At 42.6% G+C, this 23,404-nt stretch overlaps 1 protein-coding gene across 1 annotated transcript in view; it reads left to right on the top strand.

Annotated features, from left to right (window-relative positions):
* Window positions 1-23,404, top strand: part of prkcha (protein kinase C, eta, a) — a 55,849-nt gene that overhangs the window by 22,484 nt on the left and 9,961 nt on the right. Inside the window, exons 3-11 of the mRNA XM_007903837.2 lie at window positions 1,713-1,887; window positions 2,615-2,649; window positions 3,584-3,666; window positions 4,329-4,458; window positions 6,348-6,487; window positions 7,998-8,141; window positions 8,618-8,791; window positions 13,081-13,235; window positions 22,362-22,500. Of these exons, the coding sequence (XP_007902028.2) occupies window positions 1,713-1,887; window positions 2,615-2,649; window positions 3,584-3,666; window positions 4,329-4,458; window positions 6,348-6,487; window positions 7,998-8,141; window positions 8,618-8,791; window positions 13,081-13,235; window positions 22,362-22,500 (1,175 nt within the window). The remainder of the gene's footprint in view (window positions 1-1,712; window positions 1,888-2,614; window positions 2,650-3,583; window positions 3,667-4,328; window positions 4,459-6,347; window positions 6,488-7,997; window positions 8,142-8,617; window positions 8,792-13,080; window positions 13,236-22,361; window positions 22,501-23,404) is intronic.

The raw sequence follows: 23,404 nt of genomic DNA, 5'->3' as shown, positions 1-23,404 counted from the left end.
CACCTCCCCCACATCACACCACCACCATATGATGTGGATCACATTTGCTAAATAACACAAGTTTACAGCCAGCTCTTGAAGCTTTTGAGAAAATGTCAACTTGTTTTTTTGTTAAACGAGGTGCAATCAAAGTGGATTTAAAATAAACAACAAACGGGCATTTATTTAGCGCCTTTCAAAGATCTCGAGGTTTCAAGTACAATACAAAATTACATTTGCGAAGCGCTTTTCGCGTTGGGAGGACGTCCCGAGGAGCTGGATAGTCAGGGATTTGGACCCGAGCTGGGGGTCCGGATTGGGGAAGGGTGGAGGGCAGGGAGGGTAAGAGGGTGGCCCAAAGCTTGGTCGAAGAGGAGGGTTTTGAATGTCACGTCTCGCTCCGCATTTCGGCATTAATTGACCTCTTTCTCACACTGAACAGGAGGCAGTATTTAACACTTCACTTCAGAAGGTGTTGATGATAACTCAGACCCACAGAGGGAACGAGCCTGGTTTCTTCCGTTTGCAATTGGCACAGCTTATAGTTCACAAATAAATATGTCACACCCAGAGAACAGTTTAGCTTCAACTAGTGATGGACACTGAGATCTCTGTGGTTTATCATTCACAGTGGGACGCAGCACTGTCTAAGATTAGTGTAGCTTATCTTCCAGAGAGAGAGACACACACACAATGACATCTCAACGAGCGAATGGAGATGCAAGATAGGATTCAGTCCACATTCCAGCAGGAGCTTTTCTGAGTTGCTGAGTTTGAGAATGTGAGCCTCATTCTCAATGTAGTCAGTCGATAAATTACCGACAGTGGCAACAGATATGCTCTTGTTTGCTTCTTTTCAAAGATCTTGGCTGTGCGATGGCCAGACTGGGAGAGATGACTCCTTTAAATCCCATAGCAACACAAGCACTTTACCGTCTAAATGGCCTCAATGCTCTCTTGATGGTCTTCAGAGACGATGGTCTGCTGCCACATGGTGGCAGGACAAGCACATTGACTGGATCAGTACACGCAGTGTTAGTACTACTTCTGCATTTTAACGCTAAGTCTTGTCCCAGACAGTCATGCACACACGACGGTAGTCAGCAGCTCTCATTCATTTCTTTTCCACAGCTATTTGTTCTATTGTCTCAGCTATTCTCTTATAACTTTAATAAATGCTTATTGCAGGGTAAAATTAAAGAGGAACTGTGTTTATTTATAGATCGACAGAGAGAGTGTCGTTGTGTCATGTCACTTGCAACTGACCCCATGACCTGTTTTGGTGACTTAAGTCTAAGCACGAGTTTGCCTAATGCTTTTTCTTGAAAAGCTTTAAAGTCTCTGCAGTGACTCATCCTTAACATGGTTTTAAGAGGTTGTGGGACAAAGAATAATAATAATCCTTGCATTTGATACAGAGCCTTACCATGTCTTCGAGACGTCTCAAAGAGCTTCACAGAATATACTGTAAAATGAATTGATTGTATATTTTGTGGGAGAATAAAGGACCTCAAATGTTCTTAAACTTTATTGAAGGGAATATTCAACCCCTGACTATCTTTGTGTTGTGCTCTATGACCCTGCTCCCCCCAAATGGGGAAAAGGCAGGGAAGTAGGATTTACATTAAAAAAATTGCTATAATCTAATAAAAAGCCGGTGGAAAATCAGTTGCATATTTTCAGATGTCCCTTATAGCACTCGCTGCATTGTGTCTTGCAAATTCATCTCATAGATCCAGACGTGCAATTGGTGAACGGTTCAAATGGGAGAGCATTTAAGGAGCGGATGTTTTCCAGAAAACGCCAGGGGGCAATGAGGAGGAAGGTTCACGAGGTCAACAACCATAAATTCATGGCCACCTACCTGAAACAGCCTACATACTGTTCCCACTGCAAGGAATTCATATGGTAATAATAATAATATTAAGCCTTACATTTCATATCGCGCCTTTCAAGTTGGGCGGACTTTATAAAAGCACCTAATTGTAAAGTGTACTGACTGTTTTTTTTGCAGACGAATGACTCTGTTAATTTGCACACGGCAAATTCCCCCAAACAGTGAATGACAAAATTTCTCTGGGCAATTGTTGGTGGGGACAGACACCGGGAGAGAGAAACTCTTCTATTTAAATATAACATCCACCTCAACAGGGTTGGTTTAACGTTTCATATGATGGCACCTTCGAGAATGTAGTATAAGCCCCATTCCAACCTGACCCCCTCCCCCTGCCCCCCCCAACCCACACCCCATACACACCATGGCATTGGAGTGTCGGCTTAGACTATGACTTCAGAGTCTCAAGACAGGGCCTGAAACCACAACCTTCTGACCCTGAGCCAAGCTGACACCCTTTAGTGCTCCCATACATACGTGGTTTACTGCGTAAGATGATTGCTCCTGCATATTTTACATCTGAGAGAAATAGTTTTAACAATAGTTTAACATATTACTTTGACAGGATGAAGTATTTTTCACATATAATATTAATTGTGAACACTGAAAATGCTGTTTTCTCAGCCTTACGGGGCTGGTTTCCTGGGCAGTGGATTATGTTTGGCAAAAAGAAATCTACCTTATGTTCTTGAAAAGATAAATAATACTGTTACCATCTCACGGCTCTTGTTTCTTTTACAGGGGAGTCTTTGGGAAGCAAGGATACCAGTGTCAAGGTAATCCTTCCATTTGATCAAATAGGATTGATGGGAATGATTGAGTTTGAACAACTAAAATCCTGAAATCAACTCCCAACCCAACACCAGTTCAGAACCTCAGAAGCAAACCGTTATAGGTGAAGTCCTGTTCACACAGGACAACTCAGTGGAGAACACAATACAGAGATAACAGTAGAGGTCAGCACACACTTCCTCTCGGAGACCCAGATTTGAATCCAGTCCATAGTGTTGGACTAATGGTCTCCATTTGTCTCCCAACTCTTAGTTGAAATCCGACATAAAATCAGTTTGGGGGCATTTCATCAACTTGTATGCTAGTCAGATCAGCAGTGCAAAACAACATCAACAACAAAATTGCATTTATAGAGCGCCTTTCACATCGGGAGGACGTCCCAAAACTACCAAGATACAGACACAAAGTTGGTATACAGTAGAGGTGAAGGTAGCTGATGTTGACCTTCACACGGGAGCAATTCTTAGTGTTCTAAGGTTGGGGTGTATTGGTGAGGCAATGTAAAGGGAGTTACACTGCATCAGGCTGTGTAGTACTTGGTCTGGGAGTGACCAGCGCTGATCTTTAACTTTGCTCTGGACATAAATCGTATTCCCCTGGTGTAACTATGGCATAGATCCACTTATTGGTGGGAATTGGTGGGACGTCCTCCTGACGTGAAAGGCGCTTTATAAATGGAATCTTGTTGTTGTTGTGGAATCCCAATTTGCAAGATTTCTTGATTTCCATTCCTGCAGATCAGATACTAAACATTGCAGATTAGACACAGCCATGTTTGCCAAACTGCCAAGATACACCGCTAAAACCAAAGACTATTGGCATGTACAAATCTTGTTGTTCTAGTTTTCTTTAGCAGACTTGTGATTGGGCCTCGGGTGTAACCGCTTGGTGCTGCTAACCTGTTCTCTCGTTCCGCAGTGTGTACGTGTGTGGTGCACAAACGTTGTCACCAGTTAATTGTCACAGCCTGTCCTCGGATAAAGAAACAGAAGAAAGAGGAGGTAGGAGCATGGTTCTGAAAGCCTGGGTTGCTTTAGGAAATGATGCAGCTCCAGTGGTGTGAATGTACATGAAACATGTTGTGTTGTAAAAATGATCTGTTGTAGTGTGGTTTATGAATATAGTAATAACAATAATAATCCTTGCACTTTTTAAAAATGTGTTTGGGGGGGGAATGATTGGCATGTGTATGTGAGGAGTGATGGTGCGTAGGTGTTTAATATGAGAAGTGTGTGCGTGTAAACTATGTGGATGGGTAAGTCCTCAACGACATCTATATACAGTACATGTCATGTGTATGTAGGAGGGTGATGTGTATGTGCATGTGTGTGTATGTTTGTGGTGTGGGTAATGTGTAACAACATGTGTGTGTGAGGAAGGGAGGGAGGGGTAATAGTATGTGTTCAAATGTGGGGGCTAGGGGAGGGTGCAATGGATGACATTATATGTTCAGTGGTGACTGATAGCTGGTGTGTGACCATATAAGATTGCACTGCAGGAGCCATAGTGAGAGAGATCTAGTTAGATGTGTCTTTAACGATGTTTCTCGGTTACGTGGGGGAGGGAGTTTTGACGTCCTTAATTTTGACAAGAAAATATTGAAGCAGGAATCAGCCCAGCCTGGGGGTGATTGTCTGCTTTACCTGGAGATTGTCCTTTGCAGGCGTGTGAGCAACGATTCAGCATCAACGTTCATCACCAGTTCTGCATCCGTAACTACAAAATGCTCACGTTCTGCGACCACTGTGGTTCTCTGCTGTATGGACTGTTGAAGCAAGGAAAGCAGTGTAAAGGTAACCTGCGCCATCCTTTAACTTGCAGCACAAATCCTCATAATCCTTGCGTTTGATACAGCGCCTTATCACATCGATGAGACGTCTCAAAGCATTTCGGAGGATATACTGCAAAGTGGATTGACTGCAAATTTTATGGACGAAACGCAGCAGTCAATTGCGCACGGCAGTGTCCCACAAACAGTCGGGAATTAAATGACCAATTTAAAAAATAATTTTTTTGAGAGAGATTATTACTCCCAGAAAGCGATCCAGCAATCGACTAACACCTGGGTTCCTATTTACTGTTAGGTAAGCAGAGGCATATGGAGTAAGGAAACTTGCCTAAGGGTTCTCCCCGCCCAGTAATCAAGCCCGTGTCCTCTTGCTCAAACTATAGGACTCCATGGTTAGACTCCAGCAGTTACCCCAACGCACACTCTGTGTAATGAATAAAATAAACATAAGAACATAAGAATTAGGAGCAGGAGTAGGCCATTCGGCCCCTCGAGCCTGTGCCCCACCATTCAATAAGATCATGGCTGATCTTCAGACCTAACTCTAATTACCTGCCCTATCCCCATATCCCCTAAACCCTCTATTTTTTAAAAATCTATCAGTCTCAGCCTTGAAGATGTTCAAGGACTGACATCTACAGCCTTCTGGGGTAGTGAATTCCATAAATTCACTACCCTTTGAGTGAAGAAATGTTTCCTCAACTCTGTTCTAAAAGACTGACCCTTAATTTTAAGACCATGACCCCTGGTTATAGATTCTCCTCCTGGGGAAACAGACCCTCAGTGTCTACTTTATCAGCCCTTTAAGAATCTTATATGTTTCAATAAGATCTCTCCTAATTCTTCTGTACTCCAGAGAATACAGCCCTAGTTTATTCAGCCTATCCTCATAGGTCAGTCCCCTCATCCCAGGAACTAACTGAGTGAATATATGCTGCACCCCCTCGAGGGCAAGTATGTCCTTTATTAAATAAGGAAACCAAAACTGCACACAATACTCTCGGTGCGGTCTCACCAGGGCCCTATACAGTTGCAGCAAGCCTTCCCTACTCTTGTACTCTAAACCTTTTGCAATGAACGCTAACATGCTTCTTAGTTGCTGCTGCACCAGCAAACTAACGTTTTGAGACTGGTGTACAAGGACACCCAAATCCCTCTGAACACTAACACTATCTAATCTTTCCCCCTCTAGAAAATAATCTGTTTTTCTATTTTTTCTACCTAGGTGAATAACTTCACACTTCCCCACATTAAATTCCATCTGCCACCTACTCGCCCACTCCCCTCACCTATCTATATCCCAATCTTTTTGCATCATCCTCAGAGCTTACTCTCCCACCTAGTTTAGTGTCATCCGCAAATTTAGATACGTTACATTCAATGTCCTCGTCGAGATCATTGATGTAAATTGTAAATAGCTGAGGCCCAAGATAATAAAATGAGAAAGGGTGTGGGTCACTCATGAGAGCTTCTGTTATTTCCTGTGTACCTATTAAAGCTGGTTCCAAGGAGGGGGTGTTGCGTTATATGTGAATTCCTCGGAGTACGTTAGTTATTCCTTTCACTGTGAAAGTGCTGAAAATTGCGCATGGTGAGGATGGGTTGCTGGGAAGCCCACCGTGCAGAATGATTCACTTTTCTAATATTAGATAAATATCACGCTCGCATTTGATTCAGCGACTTATCACGTCTTCGAGACGTCTCAAAGAGCTTCACAGAACCTACTGTAAAGTGAATTGACCGTATATTTTGTGAGCGAAAAAAAACAGCAGTGTCCAACAATCAGCTGTGGATTGAGTGACCAATATATATATATATATATATATTTTAAGGGATTATTACCCCCGGAAAAGCGATCCCTTTTCTCATTGTGTGGTGTTGTGTTGTCCGCAGTTTGTAAGATGAACATTCACATCCGGTGCGAGAACAACGTGGCCCCAAACTGCGGGGTCAACTCAGTGGAACTGGCCGCGAGGCTGGCCGAGATGGGGCTCAGCGCTGGCGGCATTTCCACCTTGAAACGAAAAGCCAAGGTAAGGACCTGCTGCTGCACAGGGCAGAGCAACTTCATTTCTGTCACAGTAACCTTAATGATTTATTTCGCTCTCAAAATACAGTCACTCCGCTTGACAGTATATCCTGTGAAGCGCTTTGAGACAACACCACCACCACCCACTTGCATTTATATATCGCCCCTAATGCATGGCAGGGTCCCTGACGTCTCAACCACGTGATAAGGCGAGGCCACTGGAGAATTGTAGAAATCTACAGCACAGAAGGAGGCCATTCAGCCCATTGTGTCTGCACTGGCTCTTTTAATAATAACATAATGATAATCCTTGCATTTGATATAGCACTTTTCACGTCTTCTAGGCATCTCCAAGCGCTTGACAGAATAGACTGTAAAGTGAATTGACTGTATATTTGTGAGCGAATCGCGGCAGCCAATTGCGCACAGTAACGTCTCACAAACAGTCGTGGAATGAAAATGACCAATTTATTATTGTTTTGTTTTGGAGGGATCATTATTAGGCTCTGTGTGGAGTAAGGAAAGTTGCTCAAGGTTTCGCCCTCTGCCTGGAATTGAACTCAGGTGTCTCGCTTGCAAGGCGAGCGCTCTAACCACTGAGCTACAGGACTCCTTTTAAGGGCAATCATTTCAGTCCCATTTATCTGCTTGTTTCCCCCTCCGCCCGCGCCCCCCTCCCCCATCCCTGTAGTTTATTCCTTTTTAGTTATTTATCTATTTCCCTTTAGAAAGTTTATGTGGATAAATATTTTTCCTAACTTCCCCTTTTGTTTGCTAAATATCTTAAATTGATGTCCTCTGTAGTCACTGACTCACCCACCAGTGGAAATAATTTCTCCATATTGACACTCGTCAAAACCCCTTGTGAGCCAACTGTTTATACCTAGTTTACCTGCTTAATCCACACACTGGGGAGAGAGCCGATGCAGTGTATCCTTGAACAGACCAAGGAGGTTCAACCATGCTCTTATCAATGTGAATCTCTAACCAGATGCAGCACATTTTATTACATGTGATACGTCTTTGCTTTTGCTGCCACCTCCCTCCCCCCCCAACCCTCTGTACACCCACACACCCATTCACAGCAACCCCTCACCCACTCCCGCCCCCCCCCCCCACCACCCACCCCACACACACATCTGATCAATTGCTTCCTTTTAGCAAAGCAAAACCAACTTTTTTTGTAGTAGTTTTCACCCGTTTGTGTGGCAATATCCCCGCCAATGTTTACATGTTAAACGTTTTCCTACGGTTTGCTCGTGGTGAAGAGCAACACAATGGGACGTAGGGTTTTGTGTTCTAAACCAGCCCGCACCCCCAACCTAGCCACTCGCTCTCTCTTACTCTCATCTCACCCTTGCAGAATACCCACCCTATGGTTTGTCCATTACATCAAGCCTCGGGTTTCTAATTGAGCCAAATTGTGTCGTGTTAATTACCGCTCTGTAAAGCAATGGTGTCTAATTACCTTACGGGCGACAGTAACAGTTTCCACGTCTTATTCCTCGAAAAAGAGTCTGAGCCAGAAGCTTCAGGAGGAGAGCCCGCCACCCATCGAGCAAGGAGGGAGCAGTGAGGAACAGCAACGGGTACAGTGCAAGCTGGGCATCGATGATTTCACCTTCATCAGTGTGCTGGGGAAAGGCAGTTTTGGAAAGGTAAGACTCCCAGTTACGCTCTGGCAAAACACCGAGCAGCCCTGGTTACGTCTATGTGTAATGTCCCAGGCTGAGGGAATCCCAGGACTGTCATAGAACCAGATCCAAATCAAGGGTGTGTTAGTAGCTTCTTTATTTGTCAGTCCAAACTCTCAATAATCCACCACTCTAAACCACACACTCTGCCCCACTCTCAGTGTCCATCTGTACTCCCTGCGCTTCTTCTTAATGTCCCTTTTGTTAATTGTCAATCAAAGGAGTATCCGACAAGGATGAGGTTCTACCTCCCGGCCTGGCTCAGCATCTAACTGCCAGCCAGCTTCTCATTCTCTTTCAATCGCTGTCCTAAGCCGTGGAGAAACTCAGTAGTCGAACCACAAGCGCAGGTTGGACCTGAGTTTCTGTTGGGAGAGGGAGTAGGGAGTTTTTATCCAAATCTGGAATTGGCCCACCTGCCACTTCCCTGTTCCCTGCAGGTGATGCTGGCTGAACGGAAAGGCATGGAAGAGGTGTACGCGGTGAAGATATTGAAGAAGGACATGATTCTCCAGGACGATGACGTAGAGTGCACGATGACCGAAAAACGCATCCTATCCCTGGCCAGGAACCACCCGTACCTCACACAGCTCTTCTGCTGCTTCCAGACTCCGGTACGTCAGTGATTCCTACTCTGACCACACGCCAGAGGAACTTTCATCTCCACAATAATAATCTTTGATTTATTTCGCTCTTCAAGTAATGTTCATAGTTGCCAACAGGTGGCACTGGTAACAGTGTGGAGGAGATGCAATCCCAAGTCAAAGGGACTTTTATAAAACTGTACTTTATAATTCAGAAGTTTATAAAGCACATGATTCCAGTGACTAAAACCTTGCCCCTTTCTTTCCCCCTTCCCCCTGCTTTATATTGATTATACAGCAGTTAAGGATAGCAAAAATGGACATTAAGAAAAGGATTCCATTAACTTGGCTCCTATCACAGCCATGCCAAACAAACTGTGTGACTGACTAACCACTCTATCTCCACGGATAATGTTCTATGTAGATCCTTCCTGCTCTCAAAGATAATTCAGAATATTCATCCATCTACAATACAGGAATTGGCATTTGTAGAGCTACCTGTTGAATATATACGTGTGTGTATATTAAGAATTGACCAGTATGTATACCTGATGTGTATCTATGTTTGTATAAACATAACCAATTTGTGTACCTGGTGTGTGCAAGCTCAGGAATACCACATTGCAAGTTACCAATGCATTGTGTTTTATGTTAAATTCTTCATACTCTAAGGGGATTTTCAGGCTGAGAGCCACAGAGCTGATGTGAGTGGAGGAGAGGGAGAACTTAAGATAAATTCTCCAAATGATGGAAGAGAAAGCGAGTGTGGAGAAGGTGATGTTAAAGTTGCGTAAATTAGATGATACAATACAATACAAAATTACATTTGTATAGTGCCTCACACGTCGGGAGGACGTCCCAAGGCATCTGACAGTCAAGCAGGGTGTTGGGATCAGGAAGCGTGGAAGAGGAGGGTGGTCGAAGGCACGGTCGAAGAGGAGGGTCTGGAGACGTGCCTAGAAGAAGGCAAGGGAGGGAACAAGGTGAAGGGATTGTGGGATGGAGTTCCAAATGGTGGGGGTAGAGAGGCTAAGGCTCAACCTTAAAAGTAAATATCTTAAAAGTAACTTTAGAAGGGTGTAACAAGGAGGAAATCATACTTGCTGGAAGCTGTGTCACAAAGAACATGTTTGCCAAGGAAGGCAATTGTCTGGAATATTGCACCATCTTTCCTAGACTGGGCAAGGCATGTGTATTTACACAGTATTGTCTCGTCATAGTCTCTTAGAGAATGACTAATTGGGATTTGGACTTTTATTCCAAAAGGAGCAGTTAAAATGCTACTGCCGATGTGGCAGTCTTATATTTTGCGCACCAAATTCCAAATGCTATTATTATGACTTCATCCTGTTCCCATGTTTATATTTTCCCTCCCACTCCTCTCCCAGCTCCTAGAGCACTGGCCCTGAGGTCACAGATCGACGGATGGGCTTCGAGTTAAAGGTCAGGGCCGTTGTAATTTTCAGTTCAACCACAACACAAACATCCCCTATAACATACTGCCAGGTTAAGCGCTCTGAGACTCTAACCTGCTTGGAGGGCGCTATATAAGTGCAAGTTGTTGTACCGGAGGATAAATGAATCTGATCATTATCTGTAGTGTGGGTCCAACCCATTAATAAACCTGGAGCTAAACCCCAGGGATCAGTGTCTGCTTTATCCTCTTCTGACTTAAGCCGTTCAGGGTTATGTAAACAGCTCCATAGCCCCTGCGCTGTGCAGGCCTGACCTTGATGTAGCAAGAGATTGAAATCAATGCTGATGGACAACAGTTATGGGGGCTACGTTGTGGTGTTCCTAAATACATACCGTTCCTTAGTAAGGTAACAGCAATAAAATATGTTTTTAAGCCTTCCCCCTCCCCATTTCTGATGGCTAAAAAGACCTAAACATCAACACTATCTTGGATTCACACAATTTTGAACGTTGGAAACTGCCTTGTTGAGATTTCCATGGTCACAATGACCTGAACTCAAGGTCATAATGATAATAATCATTTTGATACAGCACCTTATCAGGTGGTTGAGACGATTCAAAGCGCTTCACAGGATATACTGTATATTTTGTTAAGGAGACTTGTTATGGAGCCCCTCTGTCTGTGGGTCTGCCTGAGTGAACCTCCTCGAAACTGCAGTGTTCTGCTCTCTGTACTAAGCCGATTTCCACCATCGATTTGGGAAGCTGACACTAATGCATTGTAACAGCAACAAGGCAGGCTTTGACGAAAGGCTATTACACTAATGAACCGTCCAAGTGAATTACCTGAGCAGTGAACCAGAGTAAAACTGATCTGAAATTTATGTCCGTTCCAATTATAGTCAGGTGGAAACACCTCTGTTTGTCTTCTAAGTTGCCATTCAACTTTTGTGGATGCAGCCAATCGCAGCCCTGTTAATTTCATCTGCTCGGTGTTTTGGGTGGCAGTGCAGTGGGTAGCATTGATCAGAAGAGCAATCCTCTTGCTAACGGAGCTTGAACTCATTAGAACGCTGGGTAACTGGTGCAGAAACTACCCCAAAGGGATAATTGTTGAATCATTTGGTGAGGTTGTGAGAAAACGAATCTTTGAAAACGAAGAGGTCTACCTAATCAAAAGTGTAACTGACCACACAGGGCTCGTGTGTACTGGTTAGCTATTCATAGTAAGCCTTGCATTTGATATAGTGCTTTATCACGTCGTTGAGATGCCTCAAAGCTCTTCACCAGAATATATTGTCAAGTGGGATTGACTGTGTATTTTGTGGGAGAACGTGGCAGCCAATTTGCACACAGCCATGGAGTAAGTGACCAATTTTATTCAGGGGATTGTTGGCCAGGACACCCTTCTCTTTTCGAATAGCGCCATGGGATCTTTAATGTCCACCTGAACAGCCAGATGGGACCTCGGTTTAACCTCTCATCCGAAGGACAGCACCTCTGACAATGCAACACACCCCCATCAATACATTGGTGTGTCAGCTTAGACTATGTGATACCAAGTTCTGACGTAGGGCTTGAACCCACAGCCTTCTGACTCAGAGGCGAATGTCCCTGTTAATAATGTTGGCTGCAATATTTGGTTTAATTTTTCCAACTCATGACCATTCTTTATCAAATAATTGGACTTGATACGGTAAACAGGAAATGATGAATAGTGGCCTTGAAGTTTTTTTTATATACAGTCAGGATGTTTGCCACTGATAAGGTGGTGATAGCAATTGCTTGCTGTCTGAGCTTTCTTGACTATTTGCCCAAGTTTGGTGCAGATATTAGGAGAGCTGCTGTCAGCTAAGGAGCCTGAAATTCATGAGCTTTAACACAGCAGTCAGTCTGCTATTTACACTGCAGATGGACGCACCTGTCAAGTGTGGAGGTGGGCAAAGCAGGAGAAAGTGAACACAACTTGTATACATATAGCGCCTTTCCAGCAACAGTAAGGCACATGTCTCAAGACCCTCCTCTTCGATTGCGCCCTCTTCCACCCTCCTACTATCCCTGCCCTCCACCCTCTCTAATCCCAACGCCCCCCCTCCCCCTGCTCAGGTCCAAATCCCTGACTCTCCAGCACCTTGGGATATCCTCCCGACGTGAAAGGTTCTATACAAATATAATTTTGTATTGTGTTTTATGATTGATGTGTGAATGATCATATCATGGATCGCATGTTTCACTCTGAAAACGGATGGACTTCCAGCATTTTAAATTGCTTGTCTCTGGGGATCGGTTAATATTTCTACAGAGCTTGAAGGTGCCCAGGAGGATATTTAATTTGTGGAAGAGTGTTTTTTACAAAGTCCCATGGTTACTGTATTTCAGCCTAGCCCATTTGGAAGAAATACTAAAAGCAGTTCATCTGAGATTTCTTTGTTGCTTGTGACTTGGCAACCACTCGTAACCATTTGGCTTCTTACGAAATCCTTAGTTAGCTTCAAGACTCAAACATTTCCCCTCCTTAAGCAATCCTGTTTCAGCACCACATTTGGCCACTGATAGACCATTGTTTTAGAACTAGGCAATGATAATTGAACATGACAAAGTGGAGGATTTGTTCCTAGTCATCGAATTATTTTGCTGCTTAAACCATTGGAACCAATTTCCTTGTGGTTGCCAAATTAAACTTGCCCTTTGCAATCTTGATACCATTCCATGTGAACCTTTCAAACTAACATGTGTTGCAACTGTGGTCCTCAACCTCTCTGGTCACTAATAGCTTCCATTTACATCTCTGGCAAATTCTGAATACGTAGGAATGTACTGGACGGGGAAAGACCACTGCGGTCCAGCTTGGCTGGTTACAAAGCCAAATAACAAGATTGATCTTTGCGTGTTGCCTTTTGTAGGATCGGATGTTTTTCGTGATGGAGTATGTAAACGGTGGGGACCTGATGTTTCAGATTCAGCTGGTCCGGAAGTTTGATGAAATCCGTGCCCGTTTCTATGCTGCGGAGATTACATCAGCTCTCATCTTCCTGCACAGTAAGAAAGTCATATACAGGTGAGGAGAATTCCCTGCATTTGATGCTAAGTTATCATGCTTTTTTTGTGTGTGACCTTGACTTTGAGGTGCGCTGCGGAAGCTTGCCCTATCCTAGATCGCTACCGTTCCATGGTATCTTGCAGGTGTTGCAACTGTGGTTCTCAGTCTCTCCAAAAGCGTAAAGCCGATTCCAAGCGTTTCACAGGCCATATTAAAAATAATAATCATTGCATTTGATATAACGCCTTTCACGTTGGGAGGAAGTCTCAACGCGCTTCACATGGTTTACTGTAAAGTATAGAGATTATTTATTTTGTAGGTGAATGTGGCAGCCAATTTGCACGCAGCAATATCCTAGAAACAGCCATGACCAATTTATTCCAAGAGGCCGTTGTTGACCAGGACATCAGGAGGCACTCCTTTCCTTTATGCCTCACCTACCAGGCGAGATGTAGTTTTAGTGTCTCAACTGAAAGATTATTCCCATTCAGACCAGGTCGTCCTTTGAAACAAGCCAACATGACCCACATTAGTCACATCAATCTTTTACTCTCGTTCCACCATTCACCTCTGGAGCAGTTTCCAGATTAAGACTGAATTTAAGAATTCTGACGTGACGTTACATTGTAAAATGATGGTTTTAAGGCTCAAGAACACAAGGGATTTCGAGCCTCTGGAGTCTTCGTTGTGTATTTCCAGGAGGTATTGGGGGAGAGCAGTCCAGAGCAGAATCCCTAGCCAACTTCAGGACTGTATTATCCCTACTGATCTTGAGGCTTTAGAGGCGGCATGTACAGGGAATTCTGAGAAGCTCCAGAAGGTGACCTTTAATTGCTTCATGTCAATTGGAAGTGATTCAGCTGCAGATTTGCTTCACATAAATTTACATTTTAAAAGTTGCTGCCTACTTAAGCGAGTGACAACAAAAAAACTCTACATTTTGTAATGGTTTCCATGAATCCTAGCCCTGTAGCTTTCTTTTTAATATACACAATGCACATAATCTAATGTCCCTGAAGATTAGTAAATTGTTCCCAGTTTACTCCTATTTAACAGGCAGTGGTGGAGCATAGTATTCGTATTATTAGTCTGATTATTAAAGTAAACCCAGGTGGTAAAGTCAATCCTCCAATTAGATTCACTCTGTTGCCATTAATTATTGTGGTTGTTTCTTGCTCCACAGTCTGAATGCTTTGTACTCACTAATGGGTAAATTATACATTCGAGTGCATAGTTCCCACATAATGATCCAGTACCATAATAATAATAATAATAATAATAATCCTTGCATTTGATATAGCGCTTTTCACGTCGGGAGGACGTCCCAAAGCGCTTCACAGAATAGACTGTAAAGTGAATTGACTGTATATTTGTGGGCGAACGCGGCAGCCAATTGCGCACAGCAATGTCCCACAAACAGTCGTAGATTGAAAATGACCAATTTATTATTGTTTTTGGATTTTGGAGGGATTATTATTAGGCTCTGTGTGGAGTAAGGAAACTTGCCCAAGGTTTCGCCCTGTCTGGAATTGAACTCAGGTCTCTCACTTGCAAAGCGAGTGCTTTGCAAGTGGTATCTATCTTTCTTTGTAAAGACACTTTCTCTGATTGTCAAACGCTACCATTTGCCAAGAAAATAGGCAAGTAACCTTCTCCCAAACACCTGCGAACAGTGCTGTGAAGCTGGCAGCTGGGAAGCTTTTTTTTTAACATGATGAGTTTAAACAATTTTTTATTCACTGGTGCTTCAGTGAGTTCTTGCACTGTGCGCTGTGGTATTGAGCTATATAGACCATAAAGGTCTCTCTTTTGATTTTTGTTCTGTGCTTGCTGGTCTCACAACCTCTGTGGGTGCTGGGCTCCACCTCAATGTCTCAGGCTTGGAGAAGGGGAAACATAAGGATTCCCAATTCCTGATCATTGCCCAATGACCTCTTGCCAGTAGCACATTTGTGTGGAGATTGGGTGAGGATTGGTTTGAACAATCCCCAGAGAGTGGGAAAAAAATGATCATTCGCACTTCATGGCTGTTTGCGAGGCATTCCTGTGAGCAAATTGGCTGCTTCGTACACCCACAAAATATAACCACTACACTTTACAGCAAAACTCTGCGAAGCGGTTTCACATGTTTCGACGTGATAAAATGTTGTATCAAATGTAAGGATTATTCAGGGTTATTGTTACGGTGTTACCTCTGTCATGACATTGCCTGGATAGAAACACAGGCTATTGAGTACAAAGACTGAAAAGTGAATCTAGTGGCAGTTCATAAGCTAATTTTCCATTACCCCTGAGGTTTTCCTTCAGGATTTCACTTAGAAAGGCCAAATAGCCAAAGAAAGTCTATAACCATTTCTGCTTCAGTTTGTATATCAGAATCAGCTGTATCACTGCTTGCCATGGATGCATCATTTCACTTAGTGTTTCCACTATTCGCCATCGCAGAACTGCCAACACATGCAATATCACAGATTTAGAAAAGCCTTTTGAATTATAGATGTCGAGCTGCTCTATAGTTCACGAGAACTGAACAATTGGCTGCCTCACTTCGGCAAACAAAACAACAAAAGGAGTCAATTCTCCTTACAGTATATTCTGTTAAGCACTTTGAGATGTCTCGAAGATGTGATAAGACGCTATATCAGATGCAAGGATTACTTATTTATTTTATTTATTATTTACATTCTTAAATTCAGTCTTAATTTGGAAGCTGATTTTGCATAATTCTTAAAAAGAACTGTGGATAATTGGAAGCCAAGTTGAGATTCAATTTAAGAATTTTCACAGTCTTAAATGTTAAAATATTAAGACCAAGGTTTTAAAGATTTAGCACTATGAGGAATTTCGGGCATCTGGTAATTTTCTACACAAGTATTTAAAATTTAGACCGACTGCACCAATCAAAGCCTTGTATGAAATATTAATCCAAGATCACATCAACATCATCCATAAAAGTGCAGTTCAAAATCAAATACATTTTTCCGAAGGAGATTGTTCAATTAAAAATACTAAAAAGATTAATTAAGCACTTTCTCTGAAGCTGGCTGTCTTCATTCAGTGGCCTGTGTGTTTTCCCTCAGTTGAAACGCACAAACACATTTTTCTTGTCATTGTTGATGAAGTATTGTTTCAAAATCTGAGTAAAATCAAGTCAGCATTGGCCTTGCACAAAATACTGTGTCAACTTGCTAATTGCACTGAGGGTAATATGCCTTTCCTTAGACACCGTGAGCTGTCTTTATGTTGAATCGTGTTGAATTTTGTTTCACAGCCTTTGCGTTAACCTTTCCTCCTTCCGCGCTGAATTAGATTATTAAGTAAACAGTATTTGCATATGTGGTTTTAAAGAGAGATCAACCCCTCCCAAACACACACAGGTACACACTCTCAGCCAGCTTTTTATTGAGGGACTGTTTTGCAATCTGGAGACATCTCTTTCAGCCCAATCTGTTCCTGGCACTGGCTGTGTGACCTCAGCTTCCTTGTGCTAAAACAAATTAAAAATATCTGTTGGATTTCAATGTCTGTGAACTTTCGATCGCTGAGCTGAGTTTTGATCTTGGAATGAGTGCAGACTGTAACCAGGAAATGCTATCTCAGGAAATCCAAATACACGATTTTCAGATGGAATTAATGGAAACGCCAAACATCGTACAGGGCAGGCAAGGTTTTCTTATTGACTTTGAGGTACTTTTGTAGCAGTCCAGGATGACTGGGAAGAAACTGCCTCTTGTGACCCTATAGTTCACGTTTGAGGGACATTCTAACTGACCAGCTATTATTGCAATGACCCCAATATCTCCCCATTCTGTCTTGGAAGCCAGTCCAGTGGGATTCCATGGGATATTTGATTGGTCATAAGTTTCTTTTAAGTGGAAGACCATTTCTTTAAAGTTAAGAGCGGGCGGAACTTTTGAAAGCAATCTTAAATTTAACACCCATTTGGAAGCCTATTTTTCACAGCACTGAACACAAACATTTTTAATGACTTTACACAGTAGAGAGTAGAGTGGCAGTGTACGTGGAGGAGACACAGTTAAGGCAGATGGTGTCAGCAAATTTTGAAGATGGGCTTGGATAGGTATTTTGGCGAAGAATCAGATTGTGAGGTTTGAGAGATGGAAGTATGATTGATTTTATATACAGACTTGCCAGGCAGACAGACCACAAAGGTTCACTCATTCCTATATTGTTATGGCACCATTAATATTTCAGTAAACTGATGCATCAAAGAAAAAAAATCAAAATACACAGCCAAAAATAATAAGGCAGTCAAATGAAAAAAAGCTGAGGTCTGAGACCTTACCACTCATTGCCCATCCCTTCATGCAAAATGTCCAGGGAATCTACAGGCAAAGTAAGTTAGTGCAGGTTAGTTATAACAGCAGGCAAACGTGAACCACTTGCTCAGAAGAACTTACTTAATTCATAGGCTTGGTCTTAAGGCAGTCAATGGCATGTTATTGGATCACCCCAAATGAAGGAAAAAATGTTTATGTAATTGCTGTCAAATACTATAAGAAGCTTCACATTACCAATGCTTAATAATCTGAGGTGACATTTCACTCCTTTGTTCAGGTAGTGACCTTCTATGACTCTAGTGCTATTTATGTTTTTTTCTTGTTTGTATGTAAATAGCAGTAAAGCTCTCTAGAGAAATATGTGAGTAAAATATCAAGTCTAGATCTTTGATAAATGGTAGTATAGTTTTACGTTTGATTTTATTTATCTCCATTTGGGACTCCAGATCCTAAATTCATAGCTTTAAGTTTATCCTTGTGAAGCTCTTGTGTACCATTAATCTTCTTTTCAAGGTGAAGGTTAAATGCGCATAAGAATTTGACCTGTTAATGTACAGAAGAGAAACTTAAGCTTGATTGATCCCAGCCCTGATCGCACCAGAGCAATGAAAGCAGCTTGAAGAGCTGGCAAAACAAATCGCAGAAAAATAAGGTCACCTTAGTGTCAACCTGTTATCACTTACCTGGACCCCAGTCAAGAAAGTTACTGATACGAAAGTTCATTAAAGCCATCAGAGTTTGGACAGTTAACAGGCCATGGTTCCACTTGCTGCACAGATCAGGATTATTAATAATGAATCTCGCGTGTTCATGCATCTTTCATATTCACATGAGGTGGCTGTGAGCTCATTGTCTGAGCTAAATGACTGGAGGAGCCTCTGATAAATTATTTCAATGTCGTAGGCTCCATTTCAGATTCAAGAATAATTATTATGTTGAGGAACAAGGGACCATAAATTGATTGTGCAGTTACTTTAACACGTGTTCGGAATGTTAAGCAGGGAAGTCTTACGAGTCAGAAATCAAATATTGGCAAAATGTTTTGATGAATCAATCTCAGGCAAGTGATGATGAATTGCTGAGTAAATTAAAACTGTGGCTAAATTTATCACTTCTAGCCACTGGCAATATATCCCCACAGTGGCTGAGGGAAAAGCAATGCGTTATTGACTTGCGTTCAGCTGACTGCAAGTTGGTGACGTACTCACATGTATTGGAAAAACCTAAAGTACATTTAACACGTGTCCCTGAGAAAGGAAGCTGCCAGTAAATGTTTGTCCATGGTATTTTTAATGAAGTGTCACGATCGGAGTTGAGAATTGGGATGAGGTATTAAAAGCTTCCTGCACTTCAACATCACTTTATAACCTCAGTGTTTTGTATGAGGCTTTGATTGACATCTACTCCTTTAGCCTCTCCAATCTCCGAACACCAAGAATAGGTATTTTAGATTTCACCCTAAATCGCTGCAGTAATACCCTGGTTTCTTGCTTCCCCCCCCTTTTCATACCGTGTATTTGCCCTGTTTTATGTTTAATTTCTCTTTGCTGGGTGATTTAAACCCATGCCTTGACCCCGATATTTGTCAAGCGTGCTCTTGACGTGGCCACTAGGAGGTGCCAAAGAGTGGCTCAGGAAGATCTGCGATGTGATTACCATCCCACCATCTTCCACCCCTCCAGCAGGGATAGCAACGGCCTTCTGCCCACTGTCTTCCTCACGCACCTGCCTGACATGGGCAGTCTCAAGAGGGAGAACCGATATTCCAACCCTCACAATGGAGCACGTTGTGTATCACCAGATTACTCTCACATTCTTTTCTTAGTTTTGAAAGGTGTTGTGTAGTCCAGGAGCATTGAGTTCTTTGGTTCCGGTTTGGACTCTTGACACAATACAATACGTTGGGAGTGCTGGGGATTAGGACTTGATATTACCAGTGATGTGGTGCTTTCACTGAGGGCCTGTGCTATCTGGGAGCTAGGGGTAGGCTTGACTGGAAAATTGGCTTGGGTTGAAAAGGCATAGTTACATAAACTATCCTAAGTTTTTCCACAAACCAGAGGGAGCCCTCACTAGTTCTAGGTGGAAAGCTTCCCATTTCTTTTCTTACAACAACAACAACTTTCAGGTATATGGCACCCCTCACACAGGGTAGCGTGAAGACTTTTGCGGAGTAAAAATCCTGGCACGGACTGGTTGGGACGAGTGGCTTGTTTCTGTGTCGTACATTCTTTGTAAACCTTTGTTAATCTTACGTGAAGAGCTCTCTATAAATGCAAGTTGTTGTTGATGATTGCCCCTTCCTAACCCAGGATTCATGTTCCATTTGTATCACCTCTAATGCTGTCCTGGCTGAGAGAGACAAATTCAGGAGATGAGAGGATTGAAGGTGGGTGCTGGGGAAACCAACAGAGCCCTTAAGGAGGATTTTTATGGCAAATTAAGTTTAACGGAGAGCTCACTGTGGGTGAAACTCTATTTCCTGCATACTTATTTAAAAAGTCAGGCAATCAATGCCGTGATACATTCGGTATGAGTTTACCAGAATTCCACTGGCACAAGGAAGTGTCGTTGGCAACTTAGAAAGAACCACAAAATCCATATCAGCACCTGATCTGAGCCACTCCTGTGACATTTAGACTGGAAATGTTGCACCAGATTGGCAGTGGACCATGTTGTCATTCGTGGCGTGATCTGTAGCCCACAACGCCCATCCTCGCTGCTGGTAATTCTCCGCAGTAATTCTTCGCACTAAGTTCCGACATTAAGGCTAGCCTGCAATTTTGAAAAATACTGACAATGATTTCATTGATGGTGTAAAAACCTGTGCTTTTAGTGCCTATGGAAAGTACTGTAATGCAGCATTGCACATGCCAAGTACAGCAAAATTCTCTTGCAAGCAAAATTGTAGATTAATGGTTCTGTCTACGGAAAGAGTAACATTAGCCTCACCCTTTAACTGCGGTGCATTCTGTACACTGCTACGTATAAACACAAACCAACTGAATAGCTTTTGCCAAGAAATGTCTTTGATTCAGGCGTCCCCATGTCCAACTGTTTCTAATTGATCCCAGCCAACGCTCACGCACAAAGCGATTAACTTTTTCTCAAACGACATGGTTTAATTTGCAACTTATTTAACCAAAAAGATGTGGTAATTATATTAAAAAAACGCAACAGTCAGACACCACTCTCTGTTCACACTAATCACTTTGTACACTCAAAAAAGAAAGCTTGCTTTGCTCTTCTATAGAGTTGAGCTGTCATGAAAGCAAATTTTCTACTAAGTCTGCGATGCTTGATACCTGATTTGACGTTAATTATTATTATATCAAATCGGTTATGAAATGTCATTTTTCACACAATTTCAATGCTACATTGAAAGGAGGAAGAGAGACACAAGTTGGGTATATTAAACAGTGTCTCACTCACTCTGTGTGTGTGTTTGTAATTCACTTTACAGTATATTCTGTGAAGGGCTTTGAGACGTCTCAAAGACATGATAAGGCGCTATTTCAAATGCAAGGATTATTATTATCTCAGCGAAACTAAGTGGAGCCAGTAGCATCATCTCGAACAGTGTTACTCTTTGCACCAAATGAGCAATGCTACAAAAGCCAAGATTTATGTCAGCTTTTCCAATTAAACTTTCCTTTGATAGATACAAGATGCTTGAACCTCAACCAAGGATATTCTTCTCTTTGCTTAGTTGCAAATAGCAGTGTGTGTTGCCCGGGTCTGAGTGTTTTGGAGAGGGAAGAGGGTACGTGGACGATACGGAGTCTATCTTTTTATCTGGACACTTTTTCCATTGTTCCCATGTGCCTATTGCATAAACATTTTGAACCGTTTAGCTCTGAGGCTGAAATAAAATTGACAGGACAAATGCAGTTTTTTTCCCAGTAAAAATAAACTTATTGCAATGTATCCAGGAATAGTCATTTAAAAGGAATCTGCACGTATTTGAAGTCAGCTCTTACTGGAAGCATCCTGTCCCTCATTTCCTGGATGCCGCCAAAGTTAGAAAAAATGTCTCCAAACCTCAGTCAAATTTGGCCCACTGTTTTCCCCATGTTTCTAGTGATGACATTTGACTCTGCTGTATTAAACGACTGCGGTCAGCAGCCAAATCTCCAGCACATCAGTAACTGCAAAGAAAGTATTCATAAAAAAAACTCCAGCTACATGTACTTTGGCAGGAAGCCAAGAAATATTCCAGCCATGTAGAGAGTGATTCTAATGATGACTACCATGTGTATAATGTCCAATATTAATGCTAACTACACACTATTTCCTCCCAACTGCAATTAGAAGCTAAAGTTATTTGCCCAACAGAAGAAAGCACAGCAGGGCTATTCTTCGATGCTGAATTCTTTCTAACAGGATTTTCATCTTAAGCGTACTGGGTGATAATACAGTATAACGGTAATCACCCAGCTTTGCCAGTGCTCAACACTGCTATGATTTCACGCCATTCGTCAAGCTATGACTAGACTATCCATCAGGGCTTTGGCTCGCAGAGCAGTGGACGTGCTTACACTTCCAAACCTCACTGAGGAGCCAGACAGGCTGGTCAGCCACCAACAATGTTTGATTGTTTGTTGCTTGGATTACTGTGAACCTTTCCCTAGGCAAGTCTCCTTGGAGGCTGTTCAAACCCAGAGAGAGCCGCACATCCACACACACGGCAACTTGTCAGCAACGGTCACTGCCTACCGATGAGAGAGTGCACATAGATTTGAATCTGGTCGCTCTCATTGCGGTTAAGGAGTTGTCCAGCCAGTAAATTGAATTGTCTCTTATGTAACATGAGCATTTTATAATCTGTCTCTGTCTTCCACAGAGATCTGAAACTGGATAACGTCCTCCTGGATTCCGAGGGTCACTGCAAACTGGCTGACTTTGGGATGTGCAAGGAGGGAATCCACAATAACTACACAACTGGGACGTTCTGTGGCACTCCAGACTACATAGCACCCGAGGTAGGGGAAGGTGCAAATTGGAATTACAAATTGGAAGCGTTCACAATAAGCTCTTTTCTCAGCGTTGCAGATGGGGCCAAGGTTACACAGCAGCCAATACCTACACACTCCACTATTTCGGTCGTGCCAAGCTTCCAAATATAGTAATGGTGCTTTTGCATCTGATATAGCGCTGGTGTGTCGAATGTCTCAAAGCGTTGCATGGGCAACTGCTGTCAAGTGGAGTGATTGTGTATTGTGCAGACAAATGTGGAGCCTGTTTTTCTACCCGAACTGGGCTTGGCTGGACGAGCAACCTAGATTATAAACTCAATGTTCTAACTTTGGTTGAACCCACCTTGTGCCCAGAGTTAAGGCAAGCTTCCAAAGTGAGATTATCGCTTCCAATATTGAGATTGAAAAATGGGGTTCTGAAACAAGAGATTCCTCAATGTGAATAAGAAGAGAATGAACGCAATGTGTGGAATGTGTAATCCCTCTCCTCATCCCCCCCCCTCGCCCGCCCGCCCCCCCCTCAACAGAATTCTTAGCATTGACACATTCATCTTCCCAGCCTGCAGATTGCAGCCTTCACAACTTTACTGAAACTTCAAACAAAACAAATGAAATGACCGAATTAACAGTGTCTATTAAATAGGGCATTCAATCCTGCTGAGAATCAGGTGGGAAGTGATGATGTTCCTCGCATCAAAACACAGGAACCCCCAAACCTCTCATTCCAAGCGTCCAAATACAGGTGCACTACTATAGCAGTAATCTTACATTTAAAATCGATGCGACGGACTGTCTATTTATACTGAAGCCGAGAACATTAAGAGGAGGAAATTCATCGAGGTCTTCTGTAATCCAATAGGGGAGAATAAATGAGGGGATTGAGAGGATAAATAAGGATAAATTACTCTCA

This window comes from Callorhinchus milii, unplaced genomic scaffold, assembly GCF_018977255.1.
Source record: "Callorhinchus milii isolate IMCB2004 unplaced genomic scaffold, IMCB_Cmil_1.0 Scaffold9, whole genome shotgun sequence".
Taxonomy (NCBI): domain Eukaryota; kingdom Metazoa; phylum Chordata; class Chondrichthyes; order Chimaeriformes; family Callorhinchidae; genus Callorhinchus; species Callorhinchus milii.
This window is presented reverse-complemented; position numbering and strand designations above follow the sequence as displayed.